The sequence below is a fragment of the Solea solea genome, chromosome 5, assembly GCF_958295425.1.
Source record: "Solea solea chromosome 5, fSolSol10.1, whole genome shotgun sequence".
Taxonomy (NCBI): Eukaryota; Metazoa; Chordata; class Actinopteri; order Pleuronectiformes; family Soleidae; genus Solea; species Solea solea.
Genome location: NC_081138.1, coordinates 18,440,858 through 18,457,684, shown reverse-complemented (window position 1 = coordinate 18,457,684; position 16,827 = coordinate 18,440,858). Strand labels below are relative to the sequence as shown.

The 16,827-nt window shown below is 41.4% G+C and overlaps 1 protein-coding gene across 3 annotated transcripts in view; it reads right to left on the bottom strand.

Annotated features, from left to right (window-relative positions):
* Positions 1-3,875: 3,875 nt before the first annotated feature.
* The window catches only part of cdh8 (cadherin 8), a 238,235-nt gene continuing 225,283 nt past the window's right edge, over positions 3,876-16,827 (bottom strand). For 2 of the 3 annotated variants that reach the window (XM_058629144.1, XM_058629143.1), the window contains exons 8-12: positions 13,121-13,257; positions 10,046-10,167; positions 9,206-9,323; positions 6,178-6,429; positions 3,876-6,036 (exon numbers count right to left, since the gene is read on the bottom strand). In XM_058629144.1, coding sequence (XP_058485127.1) covers positions 5,543-6,036; positions 6,178-6,429; positions 9,206-9,323; positions 10,046-10,167; positions 13,121-13,257 — 1,123 coding nt within the window. In that variant the 3' untranslated portion in view covers positions 3,876-5,542. The remainder of the gene's footprint in view (positions 6,037-6,177; positions 6,430-9,205; positions 9,324-10,045; positions 10,168-13,120; positions 13,258-16,827) is intronic. The other variant, XM_058629145.1, reaches the window with a different exon arrangement.

Below are 16,827 nucleotides of genomic sequence, written 5' to 3'. Positions count from 1 at the left end.
CAGTACGTCTTTAGGGTTTCTTGCTCTTGTAATTTGACTCTTCATATAAATAGTTTTCATAATTTCATATGCATAAAAGCGCACTACTGTTATGCATTTTATCAACTTTTTATATGCTTTCACTTTTGCATATTAAGTTTATTGACATCGTTTTTTTTTTTTAAATGCAAAATTCACTTTGTCCAATAACGAGTTGAAAAAGTGGAATGCGACTGGATGCGTGTCGGACATTAATGATGCAACATCAACTACATTTTCTGCCCTCATACAAGCTCTTACAAGCTGTTTTATATACAGGCCCTCCGCTCTCTATATACGCAGAGTATGCAGAGTGCGTAGGGCCCCAAGTACCTGGTGGGGGTCCCCAAAATTAAGGTTGATAAAATTGGGGCCTCTGACCAATTATGCTTAGGAGCGGCCCTGATTATATACTTGTTGATACTGCTCTTACATGGTGTATGTGGCTACATGAATTAGTTTTTAATCAAATTATCAGAACCTAATTGGCGGACAGCAAACCTGGGGCCCTTTAGAATTCTAGCTTCAGGCAAATGTAATTAATCTGCCAAGTAGTCTGCTGTGTGTTTGATGGACACTTGGAGGTGCTCAGAAAAACCATACAAAGAAGTAATTTGGGGGCCAGTTGGGATCCACTGCTTATTTTGCTCTGGGGCGCCTTAAAGCGATTAATCTAGCCAAATGACAAATGCACACTGGTAAATATGGGAACATAGAACAAAGAAAAAATACAATCTCTAACATACAATCTCAAAATCCAGCAGCTTTCTTATTTTGGATGCACTAAACGTTTGTAAATGGGGGCATCTCTGCCAGGCAAAACATATTGTGGGAGGTGGGGGGCAATAACATAACATCTCAAAATCCAGCAGCTTTCTTATTTTGTATGCACTAAACTTTGTTTGTAATTGGGGGCATCTCTGCCAGGCAACAGTAATTAGAGATTTTGCACCACAAGAGCCAGAGCCACAGGCCTATTTTATAAAATCTGGCACATATCAGCAGGGAACAACAAGAGCAAGGTTGTCACCCGAGGGACATTTCCATTACGTGACAAAAGTGAGAAGATAATTTGATTTACTGTTTAGTTAGGCAACCTCTGTCAGACCTGCAGACATACACGACAGTGGGGGAGCATAGAGATTGACTACAAATGAGCCACTGACCTGCTGGGGTCGCGCATTCCACAAAACAATTTAAGCCATCATTTAGCAGGAGATACTGGTGGGTAAATGTGTTTCATGCTTGATTTTTACAAATGGATCAGGTGCAGGGAGATAGCAGCATCCAAGCTTCACATCACGTCCAATCCCATAGGGCAAAAGCGTCTCAAATGCCAACATTTTTGCAAGTTTGGAAAAGGTAGACAGAGTTTGCAATGTGGAATCATATGATAAGAGTTCTGATATTTCTGATTTCTGACTTTAAATGTGAAAACAATCTGTATTGCTTTCATTATGGTGTGTGTGTGTGTGTGTGTGTGTGTGTGTGAGAGAGAGAGAGAGAGGGAGAGAGAGAGCATACTTCAAGCGCTATATATAGTCATATTAGATAGTGTGATTTTTGTGCCTTTGAATTCGCTGAAGCGCAGTGGGTATTTGATACGATCAAAAGCTTTTGTTATGTGCGGAAGCTCAATATCAGATAAAGTCGATCGCAGGTCTAATCTTTCAAGATTAACAAAGATCAGACAGTGATTAAAAATGGATGTTAAAAAAGGAAATACAAAAAAGGGGAAATTGCACGATATCTGATCCTTGTTCATAAAAATAAAACAAATAACAAGGACAAATGAGTGTTGCTGCCACTCTTCACAATTTCCATCTCAGAGAACTATAGTGGTATATCTCTTTCTATATATCTATGTTTATTTTTTGCAAATTTACAAATTTCCTCATTATGGACTAAAGCATTTTCTTATCTGATACTCACTCATGTGTTGCCCCCAAACCAGTAAAATGCATTCTCAGTTTGTTGTGTATATAAATGAGATTGTGTTTGCACCCGTGGCAGTTTTGGTGTAAATGAGAAAATTATGTTGTTTTCAAATCGGAGAAATTTTCAAGCAAATGAAAAGCTGCTGGACTGGGAAAATGAATAGCACTTGAAGTGTTTTTGCCATGTTCATTTGTTTTCTTCCATTTTGTTGCGGTTTTTGAAGTGTGGGTTTGAATGTAGTGGGTTAACAGTCTTTTTTTTTTTGCTTTCCACAGCACCAGGGAAGACGTTGATGCTGGCTTTTATAGCATTCAAGGTGTGCCCGGCAAGAATATGCTAGGTGCCTAAGTGAGGAACACTCTGGGAAATATAATGCTACAGGGCTGCTTTTGTCTTTATCACACTGTTTTATGACAGGTATATGCTTGCCAAAGGCAGTTTTGTGAGATTCAGCACTGCTGTCTTAACTGTTGTCAGGATGGGTCCAGTTATGCTTTGCGCTCTCAGACTCTGTTGTTGAGTATTTATCTTTGACATTCAAAGATTTTTGTAATGCAGTGTCGCACTTCACCTTTTTGGCATATCCATTTTCGGTGTAACTGTTTTTTACTCGAGAGGGAAGAAAATTTTGTTGGAAATCACAATACACCCTGTGATTTATTGCAGGTAACACTGCGGCTAGTTATTAAGAGGGGGTGCTCTTAGGGCAATATCTTGTGGTTTTGTATTTCCATAAAGCTGGGGGAACATACATGGAACATATTTAAAAGAATGGTATGAATTTAAGCCAGCCTGGTCAGCCAGCAAATGTGGCTATTCTACTTCTAGGTAAAACCATAGGAAACATTACATTCTGTAAGTGTACCAATATTTGATGGAATATTGTCACCAGGAGGAGACGGTTGGTTGTATTTACAAGTAAAGATAAATGGCAACACACAATTCCCATTGTGAGAACAGTTGGGTGTGATTTAAGACAGAGGATGCTACGACCATACGAGAAAAAAACAGGTGCTACATGTTCCTAAATCTGACCATATATACAACTAGAATGTGGTTATCTTAAGGGCCCAAATACTCCAAATGTTCTAAATGTTGGCATGCAAATCAGAACTGGAAAAATATTTGTAGAATTTAGTGGTAGACGTTAGAGGTAATACATAAAAGTGGTGCAAAATGGCTCAGTAGCACCCCCTAAGGTGAAACCCTGTAGGACAAAGCGGAAACTAAGTTGGCCTCAACTCAACAGGAAGTAGATCATTTTGAATTAAGCTGCTGTTTTGCCACAAAACAGGAAGTGGCCTGTAACTTTGCCGTACATTGACCGATCAGCTAGAAACTTCATACGTGAGACAAGAGGCAAAAGTCAAAGGCATAACGCCACCTGCTAGCCCGCAAAATGCTGCTTGCAGCTTTTAAGCCTTATTTGCTTATTTCTGTCAAGTGCCACCAGTTGTTGTTACAGATGTCTGTAGACATGTGGATAAGTACTGTAATTACAGTTCAGAAATGTGACACACGTCACACGTAGCTGTGGTTTGCAAGAACATACAATGACAACATGTGATCCATGAGAAAGGGCAAAAACACTGGCTTCTACATTCCCCATAACACAATCAAGATCTATTTTTGACCGCACAACAATGGCAGTAGACTCCTGTGCCGTTTCATTTACAGTGCTCAAGCTTAACATCAAATACGTCGACGCTTGTCATGAAATATTGGCTGATCAAGCTAATTGTTTTCTAAAGCTCCCACCAGACCCACAAAAGCCATTTTACAGCCATTTTCACAGGCAGAGTGGCACTTCCACGGACGAGTACACACACACACACCCTTGTGCAGTGCCCGTTTGACAGCAATAATAATCTATTTAAGATGTTTGCATTGTATTGACATTGCATAAGAAACCACACCCATTCACACATATTTATAAAAATATATTTCACAAAGTAGGAAACAATACAGGGTATCTTAGATTACAGTACAGGGAGTAAATAATTGAACATACACATTTATAAGCATTAAAGCACAGTAGAAAATATGATCTGCATGTAGGACTATTCCGTATATATTGTTTAGTCTACCGAGAACTGCCATAATACTGTATCAGTACAAACTGAGTATGCACGCAGCTGTAGTGCCATTGAGATTCTCGTTATGTGCAAGAGCTAACGTGCAGAGACGAAACCTACCACCTCATTAAAAGCTAATGACATTAGCAGTAACGCTATGTACAGTACAAGTCTTTTTCTTGATATCATACAGTGTAAGCACAATATGCACATGGTCTGGATTTGAGTCTCCATTTTTTTTCTTGGGCTAATGCAATCTTTCCTAAATGAGATTTGATGTCTGGAGAGAGTCACATACTATGGGTAGGTATCAATTTTGACTTTTGTGCTCAACCGGCCACTGGCTGTACCCCAAAATATAGTATGAGACACTCCTTACAGTCCCGAATGATTAGATCATCTGCATTGTTACAGTAACTTGCAAGTGAGCTCTTGATGCCTGCTTACGTCTAGTCTATTTCATCAACTGCAGTAAATTCATGAGAAGGTTTGGCTATTATGAAATCGTGTTCAAGTGGTTGAAAAACAGCTTAATGTGAAATAATCTAAATACACCACAAACTGTCAGCACAAAAAATGATTTTTAGAACAAATATACAAAAACTCATAGAACAATAATGAAGAATCAACACATCTCTTGTCAAAAAACAGTAGATTACAATTGTATTTAATGTTGCTTCTGTAAAAAGAAGGCCTCAGAGTTTCTACATTTCTCTTTTTTGTCTTCATCTCAGTCTTTTATAGGCTAGTAACACTTGCGACCCACACCTGTAGCATGTAAATACAAAGAGTTGTATAAAGCAAGCCTTTCTGGGCTTTAGATAGTTTATAAATGTTGCCACCAGAGAACTTACTGTATCAAATGATAACAAATTCAAAGCCATTTAAAGCCAATACTGGTTTTTGTCTTTTTGCTTTTTTCAATCATCCATACATTCATCATTGTAATGTAGACCATATATTGCTTTTATCATCGTTTTGTTTCAGCTCACCAATCAGCAGTGTGGCTTCGGCAGCCAGATATGAAACAAGAGTCCTTCTGCAGCTTTTGTAGTCCAGCTCGCTGCCCTTGTCGCAATGGAGTATGATGTCCACTCAAGCTTGAGAGAACCCAAAAATATCCATCATTTCACTTCATTGGGCAACTTTCAGCAAACCCAGGATTCTTCTGCTACTGGCAGTCACGGCAAATGACTAACACCCAAAATACTGCTAGACACTCCACAAAGGAATCTAAGTTACACTCCACAAGAATCATAGATCTCCTAATAAAAAGACATTGTTTGGCTCAACAGTTACAATGCGCTTGACGTAGTGGATGACAACTGCTATCACTCTAATAAGAATACAAAAAGTTGGCCTCCCCTTTTTAACTGTTTTTTTTTTTGTTTGTTTGTTTGTTTTTAAACACCTGTTCCTAAAAGCCAGCAAACCCCCTAGCATTTAATACACAAGTATGCGGACAGAAAACAAATCGCAAAGGTCTTTTTTTTCCCCTAACAAACCAAAGGTCAGGTCTCGCGGTCACTCTCGCCCACAGAGTAGAGCTCCCCCAGTCTTCTGAAGCGTGGACCCCACTCTCTGAGATAGTCATAGTTCTGGTCCGAGTCTGACGATGCAGTTTCTAGTGAGCTGAGTGAGCCAGCAATGGATCCACGACCCTCGTATCCATAGATCTGTATGGAGTCATAAGGTGGCGCTGTGGGGTCATTATCCGCCTCGTGAAGCCGTACGTTGATGAACTCATCCACATCCACGCCATTGGGGCCCGACTGCTGGCCTGCTCGGGGCATAAACTGCAGGTCGGGCTTGATGTCCTTGCGAGGTAAGTAACCACTGATGCCGTCTGGGTTCTGCAGCGTGGCTATGTCGAATGCCTCCGTGTCCTCCTCGCCGCCTCCTTCGTCATCGTAGCGGATAATATTCTCTCTCACGTCCTCATCATCCTTGATAATCAGAGGCTCATTCTTGTGTCTTCTCAGGGTCACAAATAGTACTACTATTACTGTCAGAAAGAAAGACAGAAGACAGAAAAAAGGAAAACAAAGACACAAAAAGATCCGGTCAAGCTTGATTTTCTCTCACGTCATCAAGGTTTTCATCCTCACCCATTAATGACAATGTTAGAGTACAAAAAAGACCTCACCTAACAGCAGTATAATGCAGGCCAGGATGGCAATGAGGGCTCCCATACTAAGGCCAATAGGTAAGACATAGGCCTCCACATTACAGGACTGCACTATGCCGTCCTTGCTGCATCCACAGACTCGGATGGTCAGAGTGTTGGTGCTGCTCATCGGTGGATTCCCATTGTCCGTCACAATGATTGGCAGGAAGTACATCTCCTGTTTCTGTCGTCGGAAGGTATCATGTTTGGCGAGAACGCTGATTGAATTGTCTGTCAGAGAGAGGTAAAGCCAAAGATGATTCTTTTTTTAAGTGAAAAAGCCATTAATATTCATGCTGGCAACAGACTGGTTCCATTTATTAAATTTCTGTGAGGATCAGTGCAGCATAAGGGTAAACTAATTCCACATCAATTGTCTACAGTGATTTTACTTACTTTTCATATCCCAATGCTGTCTATTGATTTCAGCCACCTCCCATTTTCTCAACAGCCCAATATAGCAATTCTGAAGTCGAGCGAGTCCAAATTCTCTGTGGCCTTTGAAAGCGCAAGAAATGAAGAGAACCTGGCAGGTGACACTGACTTAGGAGATGGCACATGTCTGCCCAGAAAGATGCCAGCTGCTCTTTGATGACACTCCTGTGAAGCTGTCTACTCATTAGCTGGCTCTCCTTACCCGGCTCATATTATCAAACATTTGCGTTCCCCTTGAGAATCTACTCCTGCTGATCTTATGGAAAATGTGCGCGGTTTCTGATCGTCTAAATTTGATCGCTCTGCTTGAGGTTGCACTGTCAAGACGAGGGGGAATGGATCTGGTGATGTACTAAAGAGAAGACGGGTCATGTTGAAACATCTGTTGACAGCGCAGTCTCAACCCGAAAGGTGGAGAGCCTGATGATAGAACTGCGCAGTCTGTAAATAACGGGAACGTACGCTCGGGTATATTTTCCACAAAGTGGTACTTTCCTCCGTGAGCACCGGCACGTCCCATTTCATTTGGATCACTCAGCAGTGCATAGTGAGTGGTCAAGTATCGACTCTACTTTGTTAAAACACCAGGGCTTTTCCTCGCATACGGGTACAAATAGGAAATAAACATTTCCTGGTTCTTGAAGAGGCAGTTATATAAATGAAACAGAATGAAGTCAGTTGAGTTACTTGGCCCCTGTGTTATTATCTTTTATCTATTAGGGCACATGAACAATGTTTCATTGACTGATGGATGCTGATGAAAGCATTGTGTACGTTGAAATGTTCATTCTCACTGTAAGAAAAGCAAAGGCTCATTTGAATATGTTTGTGATGAATAAATAAATAAATGACGGTGGTGGCAGCAGAAGTGACAGTCAGACTTTATTAACTTCTGAAGTCTCCTAGGATAATGTGAGTGACTACACACAGTGCATTAATTGATGCCAATAACATTATAATAACATGTAATAGTAGATTTGTATCACACACATTTCCTTTTTACAGCTGAATTACCATTCTAATCACTGACCACGATAAGTGTTTCTGTATTATGTTAATATGTGCTGCTGTATTGTTCATGTTTATTATTTAAGTGTTAAATTATGCATTGCATATGCATTAAAAATGGAAATCAATATGAAATAATTGGTCTCACACAAGAGTACCGTTAACACCGGCTCAAATCATAAAAGGCACTCCCATTTGCAGTGAAAATTCATTATCAATAACTTTTTTATTATTAATATAATAATCATGTGGGGTAGTGTATATTTTTAAATAACAGGTCTACGGGACACCACCTTTCAAATATGTACTAGTTAACGTCGGCTAAAAGCTGCTAAGGACATAGAGAATAATGAATAAATTATAATAAACAAATTGCAATCTATTGTGATTGATGTTGACTGATTTTCTTGACTGGTTTGTAGTTAGAAAAGTGAGATGATACTGTCACAAATCCTAGAAGTGTTTTCCAATATAGTTCATTTTTAGTAAATAAAAATCAAACAAGTGAAATCACAGAATAATACAGAGGTTATGAGCATTAAAAAGTAGTATGAAATGGTGAGTCTTCGTCACTGACTCATTACTGCCAGTTTTAAAGCAATATCTCTCAAAGTTTTGCTCGCATTAGTCTCTGTCCCCGTACAATGTAGACTACAGTTGCATGGACAAGGCAGCAATTTATTCCCAATGAGATAAACCAAAGAGCAATTGTTATTTCTTCTTTAAAAAGTAAACCATGGATTATGAAAATTGTTAAATTTGCATTTTTTTTTATTTTGGCATTATGTGTTAGACTAATAAATCCTGTTTTCCAGGCTGGCCCACTGTTAAGTGTGAGATTATGCAGATAATTTCTTTTGCATAATCACCAGCCTCTCATTTTTGTCACCCCACTGTCTGACACAGCTTTACAACAAGTGGTGTGAAAATATCTCCTTCAAATCATTCCTTAATGCCTCTGAAGAGAGATGACTGAGCTTAGCTATGAAAGGCTATTTTTGTATTGCATGTGATTATTACACACGTCTCACTACATGTTATGTATCTATTTCAAAAGTGAAATGTTTCTATTTTTGTAAAAAAAAAGAAAAAAAAGAAAAAGGAGTACATGCGATGAATATTACACAACACCGTGAAGAACACAGCTCTTCAGATCATGGTATGGAAAGGATAGCAGGAGGAGAGGGATTGGACTGAGATGAGAGGAAAAACAGCAAACAAACCAATGAGAGTACTTAGCAGACAAATTTAGTACCATCTGCCAGGCTGCAAAAGCTCCTAGGAAGTCATCCTACATTGAGCCACAAGACTACCACGAAAAGCCATTTGGATCCCATTCATTTAGTTTCCTTCAAAACGCACTGGGGAGTAAAAAGAAGCTGGTGTCCAGACAATTTCACATCTGCTAATTGTGAGCTACACTGATCCACCAGATTTCATCTCCAGTATTGCTAACATGCCGCGGGTTAGACATTGGACTGGAAAGCCATTTTACAGAAAACTGTAAAACGGAGTCAAGCTGCCACAAAAACAGTGGCGTCTCTGCACTTCTTTTGTCTCTCACCTGGGTTGTTTTTGATGGTAAAATTGGGGTTGTTGAGCATCTCCGGCACTAAACGATAGTCAAAGTAGTGGCCCTGGATTGGGTCGTCTTTGTCTACGGCGCTGACAGTCTGGATCACCTGTGATGAAAACAGAGACAGTGAGATATACAGAAGAGAGCTCACAGCCATTAGAGGAGGCAGCCTATTCATTACTTTATTTTTCGTCACCTGAGACTGCCTCGGTGCGGAACTGGCTGGATAAAACCTGATGAAATATACGCTCTATTCATTCCTGGAGTTTGAGATTATTATCAATGAGGTCCTGTCTAGTCTGGCACACTTTCTAGCTCCTGGCTCTATCTGTTAACCTGTCGTCATAGGTCTTATCATGCTGTATGTCTTTATGATTGATTGGAAATTAGAATTCAGGACCTGCAGGACAGTTTTCTCTTTTTCCCACCCCCTCCCAACTTTTCCTTCCCAGTTTCAACAATGCTCGCTATTGTATGAACACCGGTCCCCTGAATGAGGTCGATTGATGAGAATGAGAATGCTAAGTACTTATCTGGGATTTTTTGGCTAGGGGACTCATTGTGCCATCTGGAGGAAGACATGAAAGGCAGTCTTGAATTATGATCCACTCTGATCAATCCTGACTGCTCTCATTTCCCCTGTGCTGTGCACACACTGTGTCACGGGGAGGACTGTTGCAGGAAACAGGACCACACTCCCACCTCTGTAGATTCCCCGTGAAATAAATAGGCTATAATTCACTGTGGCCAGTCATTACAGGGGAGAAACGAGAGAGAGAGGGGGAAAAAAGGGAGAGAGGGGACAAAATAAAGTGATGAATTACTCACCTGTCCAGGATTTCCGTTCTCACACAGAAAGGCCTCGTATTCAGTGGCAAACTCGGGGGCATTGTCATTTATGTCCATTACTCTTATGGCCACAATTGCTCTTGATATCTGACTGTGATTTCCTACAGATAGATAGAGAGATAGATAGATAGATAGATAGATAGATAGATAGATAGATAGATGGATAGATAGATAGATGAAATCAAAAAACGAGAGAGATAAAATAGTGAGTGAGCAAAATGATCCATCTTTGAGAAAACAATACAAAAAACAAACAAGTTTACACATGTAATTTCAGGTAAATTACATGACCTAGTTTTAATTTCCTTTATTTTTCTCCTTCATTTTTATTTCTCTCTTAATTTCCTGAACTGATGGAGGGACAGATGATAAGCCACATCAATCTACATTACAGGCTGTTATCAGTGATGCAAAACAGGATTCGAGGCAACAGAAAAGAAAAGAAAAAAAAAAAAATCCATTCAAAGTGCTTTTGAAAATCCCCTGTACCCTGTAATGTTTAAAACATGAGGGTTAAACATGCATATTAATGAGTCATTGGTAACTGAAGTCTAAAAAGACAATAAAAGGCAGTTTAATTAGATTAGATGTTGATTGGAATTATTCATCACTGGTAATTGACAGTCCCTTTCAAGAGTCCATGTGAACTGTTGTATTTATGAGCATGTTCCTGATGCCAGCTTCTTAAGCAACCCATTTATCTGGCCTTAGAAAGTAGCCTCGGTAAACCCGACCGAATCTGCCAGCGATTTGTTTTAACTCCGTAGATCCATCTGGCAACGACGCCCTTTTGGCCAACGACAGAATCTCTGGAAAAAGGGAAGAAGAGCAGCTGTCTTTTGATTTGTTGCCGTTGCTTCCATTTTAGGCGACTTGCTCCACGGAGCTCCCCTCAGGCAAAAGTCATTAGACACCATCACTAGATACGTAGCCATTGCTTCGAGGAAACTATGAAGAATGTGTGTCGACGCGTTTTCCGTCGCTCTGCCTAATATGACGTCTGGATCGCTGGTCTGACTGGTTGTCCATCAACAGAGTGTACACAAGCATTTTCATCTACGTCCATTGGTCATGCTTCTCGGAACTGAGAAGTGGCTACACCCTCTCCAGACCCATACTCAATGTCAAATGAGATTGAGATTGCTCTGGCATTAGCCAGGCAACTTAGAAAGCCATGCCACTGTGGCACCATAATAGTTTTATATTCTTATTTCATTTATTCTTATGTCCTACAAGAGGGATAATGAAGTATATCGAAGAAGTGAGGTTGTCTAATTTGGTAACCATTTGCTTCACTTTCCTTTTGTTATTCAATTATTATTCTATGTGAACTCTTTAATTTTAAACTGCTTTTAAACAGTTACCTCTGTGCTTTTTACAATGCAATGGAAAATTTAATTTCCACAAATAACCAAGAATTCAACAGAGCTTGCCATGTTGTTGAAACGTAACATTTATAAAGTATTTTAGACTTACATCTACATTTGCTTCTGGCAAAGACGACTGTATTTGCCCGAAAATATCACTTATCCACGGACCACTGTTTACTTTACTATATATTCCTATGTTTTGCATGGAGGACAAGATGCCCAGGAAAATTCAAGACCTTGAGCAGACCTGGGGACAGTTTGAAAAAAGCGGTAAGCAGTGAGGGAGCGGGAATTGACAGTCTGATAGACAGCATAGATGGATTAGGGCAGATGGAGAGCGCGAGGCAGAGACCAACCTCCTGCAAAAGTGACTTTCCCCCAGCAGCAGCAGCAGCAGCAGCAGCAGACAGGGAATAGAATCTGATTAGTCAGATGTCAACTGATGCAAGGCAGCAGAACGCATATCTGTTTGGGTGGCAAATGGCATCGGTATAGAACTGGGAACACATCTATTCCTCTTCACGCCAGAGAACACACTGGCTCCCCCTCCCCGTCCGCGAAGAATAAGCGAAACTGCCATATTTATTTGGGCAAATTCCTATTAGGTGCTCTCAGAGACGCCACTATCTACAGGCACAGTTACTTTGCCAAGAGGCATGCAAATGCACTTTATATGTATGGGTGTAAGACATGACAAGGCACCCGGCTTATCAAATGAGACACATTCAAATCTTCCATCTGGGCTGCAGTGATGGAGGGATTCGTCTGCACTGCATGGCCAACACATTATGACAGTGTTTATGCTTTCATTGGTTTGGACAATTAATGTGTGTTGACTATGATTAAGAAGAGAAAGGGATTGATGTGAGACAGAGAATGGAGGGGGGAGAGAGAGAGAGAGAGACAAGGAGGAGGACATGGAAAAAAGTTACAAGCTGTTTAAATTTCTATTCCAATAGCCTCAAGGGGTACATTAAGCTTTATCACAACATACAGTCCCCCTGAAACAATCTGTATGCAAATAAAGCCTTACATATGGTTTGAGCTGTTTGTAGCTCTGCTGGCAAGATTTTCTACGTAGTCAGTGAGTTTTGTGGTTCGCAGATGTTCTTTAATCTGTAATGGATGCTGGCGTTGGAGCAATCCACTCCAGAGCATGTCTTTAAAACTGTTTATTTGATACATCTTAAATGTTCTTTCACTTGTACAAATTGACTACTGAGCTGTTTAATTCAATCAAAACTCAGCACATGAACGCGTTCGGCGCCTCTGTGGATTCAAATGCTAATTGTTTGTGCCACAATCTTAAAAGTGAATAAAAAGGGCTGGTCTACAAAATGCTGCACTGAGTTACGCGAGCACGAGACTCCTTTGACTCCAGAGTCGATCAGAGGAACAAGGCGCTGTACACTGTCCTCCTGCAGTTCTCCATCTAGTCATCCATTGTCTACCGCTTTATGCTCCACACGAGGGTTGTGAGCCACTGGAGCCAATCCCGGCGTACGTAGGGCAAAAGGCGGGGTACACCCTGGACAGGTCGCCAGTTCCCGCAGTTCTCAATTCTCTTAAAACTTGCATGCCAATGAATTTTGAACAATGTGTTGGTTTTGAGAGTAGGACATTATGATTCACAAGGCAGCACATGCACAGCAGGGGGAGGACAATTCAGTATGTGGTTACTTACTGACTTCTGTGGCAGTTACTGTGATGTTGTGCCACATGTCCGTCTCCCGGTCCAGCGGCTTGGCAAGTGTGATCTTCCCGTCGTCTACGTTGATGTTAAACTGCCTCTCCAGGTCCGTGTGCCGATCGATGAAGTATCTGCAAAGAGAACCGATCGTGACGAATTTGACCCAAAACTTCAGCAAAGCATATTCAGCAGTCTCGTGGGCGGTGTGGCTAACGGGACCACACCCATCCAGAGAAACCGCGAGATGAATGCACATTTAAACAGCCAGAAATCAATGACTACATCTGAGGAACCTATTACAGGCCTCACATTAGCAGCAGGGAGACATTAAAGCCCCATCCCATCATAGTGACACCCCCACCCCCCCCTCCTGCAAAAGACAGCAAGAGCATGTTATGTCAGGGTGAGAGATGAGGTGTTGTTAACCCTGTTTGGGTTATGTCAACACTCAATGGCTCCCAAAGGCTTTGAATTACTAAGTGAGGACAGCGTTGTGTCGAAGAAAAAGGAGGAGGTCGGTGGATGTGATTGAAATGAGCCAGCAAGCATTACGTGTGACCTCGCTTGACCTTTGACAAATGAGCAACTTATATATAGGATCTTGTCAGTAACACACTTTACTGTTGAAGTGATCAAAACGCACACTTACACTTAAAAATACATTAATTCCTGATTCTATTTTTGTGTGACCCACGTGTGACACGCTTTTTGAGGTGTGTACTGTCTCGCAAATACGGTGGCAAAACAAACAAACAAAAAAAAAATCCATGCCGCTTGAGCGTGTGAAATCTTTCCTTCATGTTGCGATAAGCACGTCTCCAATTCTTGCGCTGAGCCTACACAAAACTGACTTAAAAAAAAGAGGCCGTCATCACGGGTCAGTTTCGCTTTGGCTCATTTCATTAGATTTGATGTGTGAGAGTCGCAAACATCCTACTCAACCAACACACAGAGGCCCAATGATTCACATGAGCTAATTACACCACATGCCACACAAGTGTCTCCAAACCTCCAGGACAAATTGTCCCTGTTCCTGCCTCTCATCATCCCTCTCCCTCTCTCTTGCCTTTCACTAAATAAGAAAAACATATATTCTACATCTCCTCATGAAATCTATATCCAGCTGGGTCTCATTTTTGTTTTCCTCTCCTCTCTGCCCTATTTTCTCCTTTCACCTCAACCGGCTGAGGCAGATGGATGCACATGTTTGAGTCTGGTTCTGCCAGAGATTCCTTCCTGTCAATTCGTTTTTTTTTTCTTTTGTCACACCCTCTGCCCTGCACAGACATCCCTCAGCCACCAGGGACTCTTCTGACACAGTCTCCCTGTCTTCCTAACCCTGGGTCTCTCACCAGTGGAGCCGCTTATCCCTATCAGTACAGACCTATTGGCAGGAGCCCTGGAGTATTTAGACGAAATAAAGAAGGGGAAGGGGAGAAAGGAAAGGGATGTAGAGAGGTGAAAAGGAAGACGGACAAAGAGACAAAAACAACAATTTATATGAAGGAGAGCGCTGCCTGGTAGGGAATGAAATAAATAAACCACTGGCCCAGATTCCAATTGTTGGGGAGATGTACCGAGCCATGACATTTTCATTTTTGAGATGAAATGGTGTAAAATCCTCTAGACACTGGGCTGGGAGACGTCCACGAGGACCCTCCCCTCCCCTCCTTCCCCCTCTCCCTCCCTCCCTCCCTCCCCCCCTCTCCCCTCTCTCTATTTCTCTGTTGCCCTGCAGACGCTGAGCACTTTCAAGACAGGCAGACAGCAGCAAACCACCTGGGACTAGCCTCTCTCCTGCAGACAGAGTGGATCCCAGTCAGACTCTGACAGCCTCACGTGGAAGCGAGGAGACAGACCCTGAAATGTTCTGCCACCTGTCACTCAAATTTGACAACGTGATGTGAAAAGAATTAAAAGCAAATAAAAAAAATGACATCCGGCGCCGTACGTGCACGGCTTTTCCCGAGCGTGATGTTGAGGATGTGTACGCGCGTGTCTCCGCTCGCGCCGGCTCTGCCTTTACTTTTCACCAGCCTCTAAATGGCATTGGACTGACCTCAGTCGAACAGTTGAACATCACTTAGAGGCTGCTTGTGCCAAATATCTCACAGCAGAGTAACTGACGAGTGTCTGGCGACTGATGCAACAGACATCGGAGAAATATTTCGCCTCGCTGTCAAACAAGTGTGACATGCTACCCAAAATGCATCAGTGTGCGAGAAGCTCTTCTGTGCATGAAACGAAGACGAGCATGCGGCGTAATCGAGGAGATCATTACATCTTTTCCATCAATTTAAAGGGATAGTTCGGCTTTTTAAGTGTGTTTGTCTGAGGTGCTGAACACATTTCTGTTCTGAGTGTGCAGTGTCAGCCTGGATTCCATGTTCTATCTATCTATCTATCTATCTATCTATCTATCTATCTATCTATCTATCTATCTATTATGGAGAAACGAAGAAAGGAAAAAGGCCCCATAGACCTGTCAGAGGCCCTGCTTTTGTTTTGTTTTGCTGATGCTGGACAATATTAGGGACCGAGGGAAAAAAAGGTGAGGAGTAAGATCCAGAAGAATGACCATTATGTAAAGTGTCACTAAAGCCTTTATGTCCGGGCCTTTGAAAGGGATGTAGGTCACAAAAGGATTTCAGAACCCAGACTGCAGATAGGAGCAGTAAATAATATTCCGATTCAGTTTCTCATAGACGCTCTAGTAAACAGGAGGAGCTGAAGCGAGCTAAATAGAAGTACAAGGTCAAACTGGAGACGAACTGGCAGTACAGCACACATGCGATGTAGAGGTGAAAAAACATCAGGGGGCGATCTTTGCTACATCCTAACCTCACAAATAGAGAGAGTGCATCTGCATGGAGTTCTGGCTCCTGACTGAATAAAGTGTTGTGGGAAAGTTTCTCCTAAAATTTACCCTTGAGACCAAAAGTCCCATGACAGTGTGCAAACACTACATCAGTGACACCTGCCAGAATATAGAGCTACTGTATTTAATATGTAATTCACTGAGTGAACCAATACAAATGTGTTATTTACTAACCATTCTGTGTATTTTAACAATTAAACATGTCAACCACACATAGCAGGCTGGCTGGTGTGGATGGTGTAGGCCTTTGTGTAATAGTGAGTGCTGGTTTTTATGTTTGTCTGTGTGGTTGAAAAAGAAGAGGTGAAAAAGCTCCTTTTTTTTTTTTCCCCCTGCAGAGAATAAAATTTGTCAGTGACATTCCTGCTTGTTATTAGGTCAGTAACTCTACTGGGAGCATCACTGATGCGGAACTAATTTTTTCCGTCCCCTGAATGCTGACCAGTGGTGTTTTGACGCTGTGTTTTTTTTTTTTTGTCATGTTGTTTGGGAACTTTTACCAGGTTGATGAAAAAAAAAAAGAAAGAAAGAAAGAAAAAAGACAAAAGAGTCTGAATAGCAGCATAAAGGATCTTTGGTTTCCTGGAATTTTCATAGAAAACCATTTTTCCTACTGCAGTCATCTGTGCTGAAACAACACAGGAAAGCCTGCAGAGACAAATGAGCGTTGCATTCCCCGCAGATGTGCTCAGCAATAAAACAATTAAAGGAGAATAATCAAAATGTGTTTAAGTTTCTGGTATTGCTCGTCACATTTTTATATTTTGAAATAAAACACGGCCACACCTATTTTGTGAAATCCAGTCATTTCAGTCAGACAGCT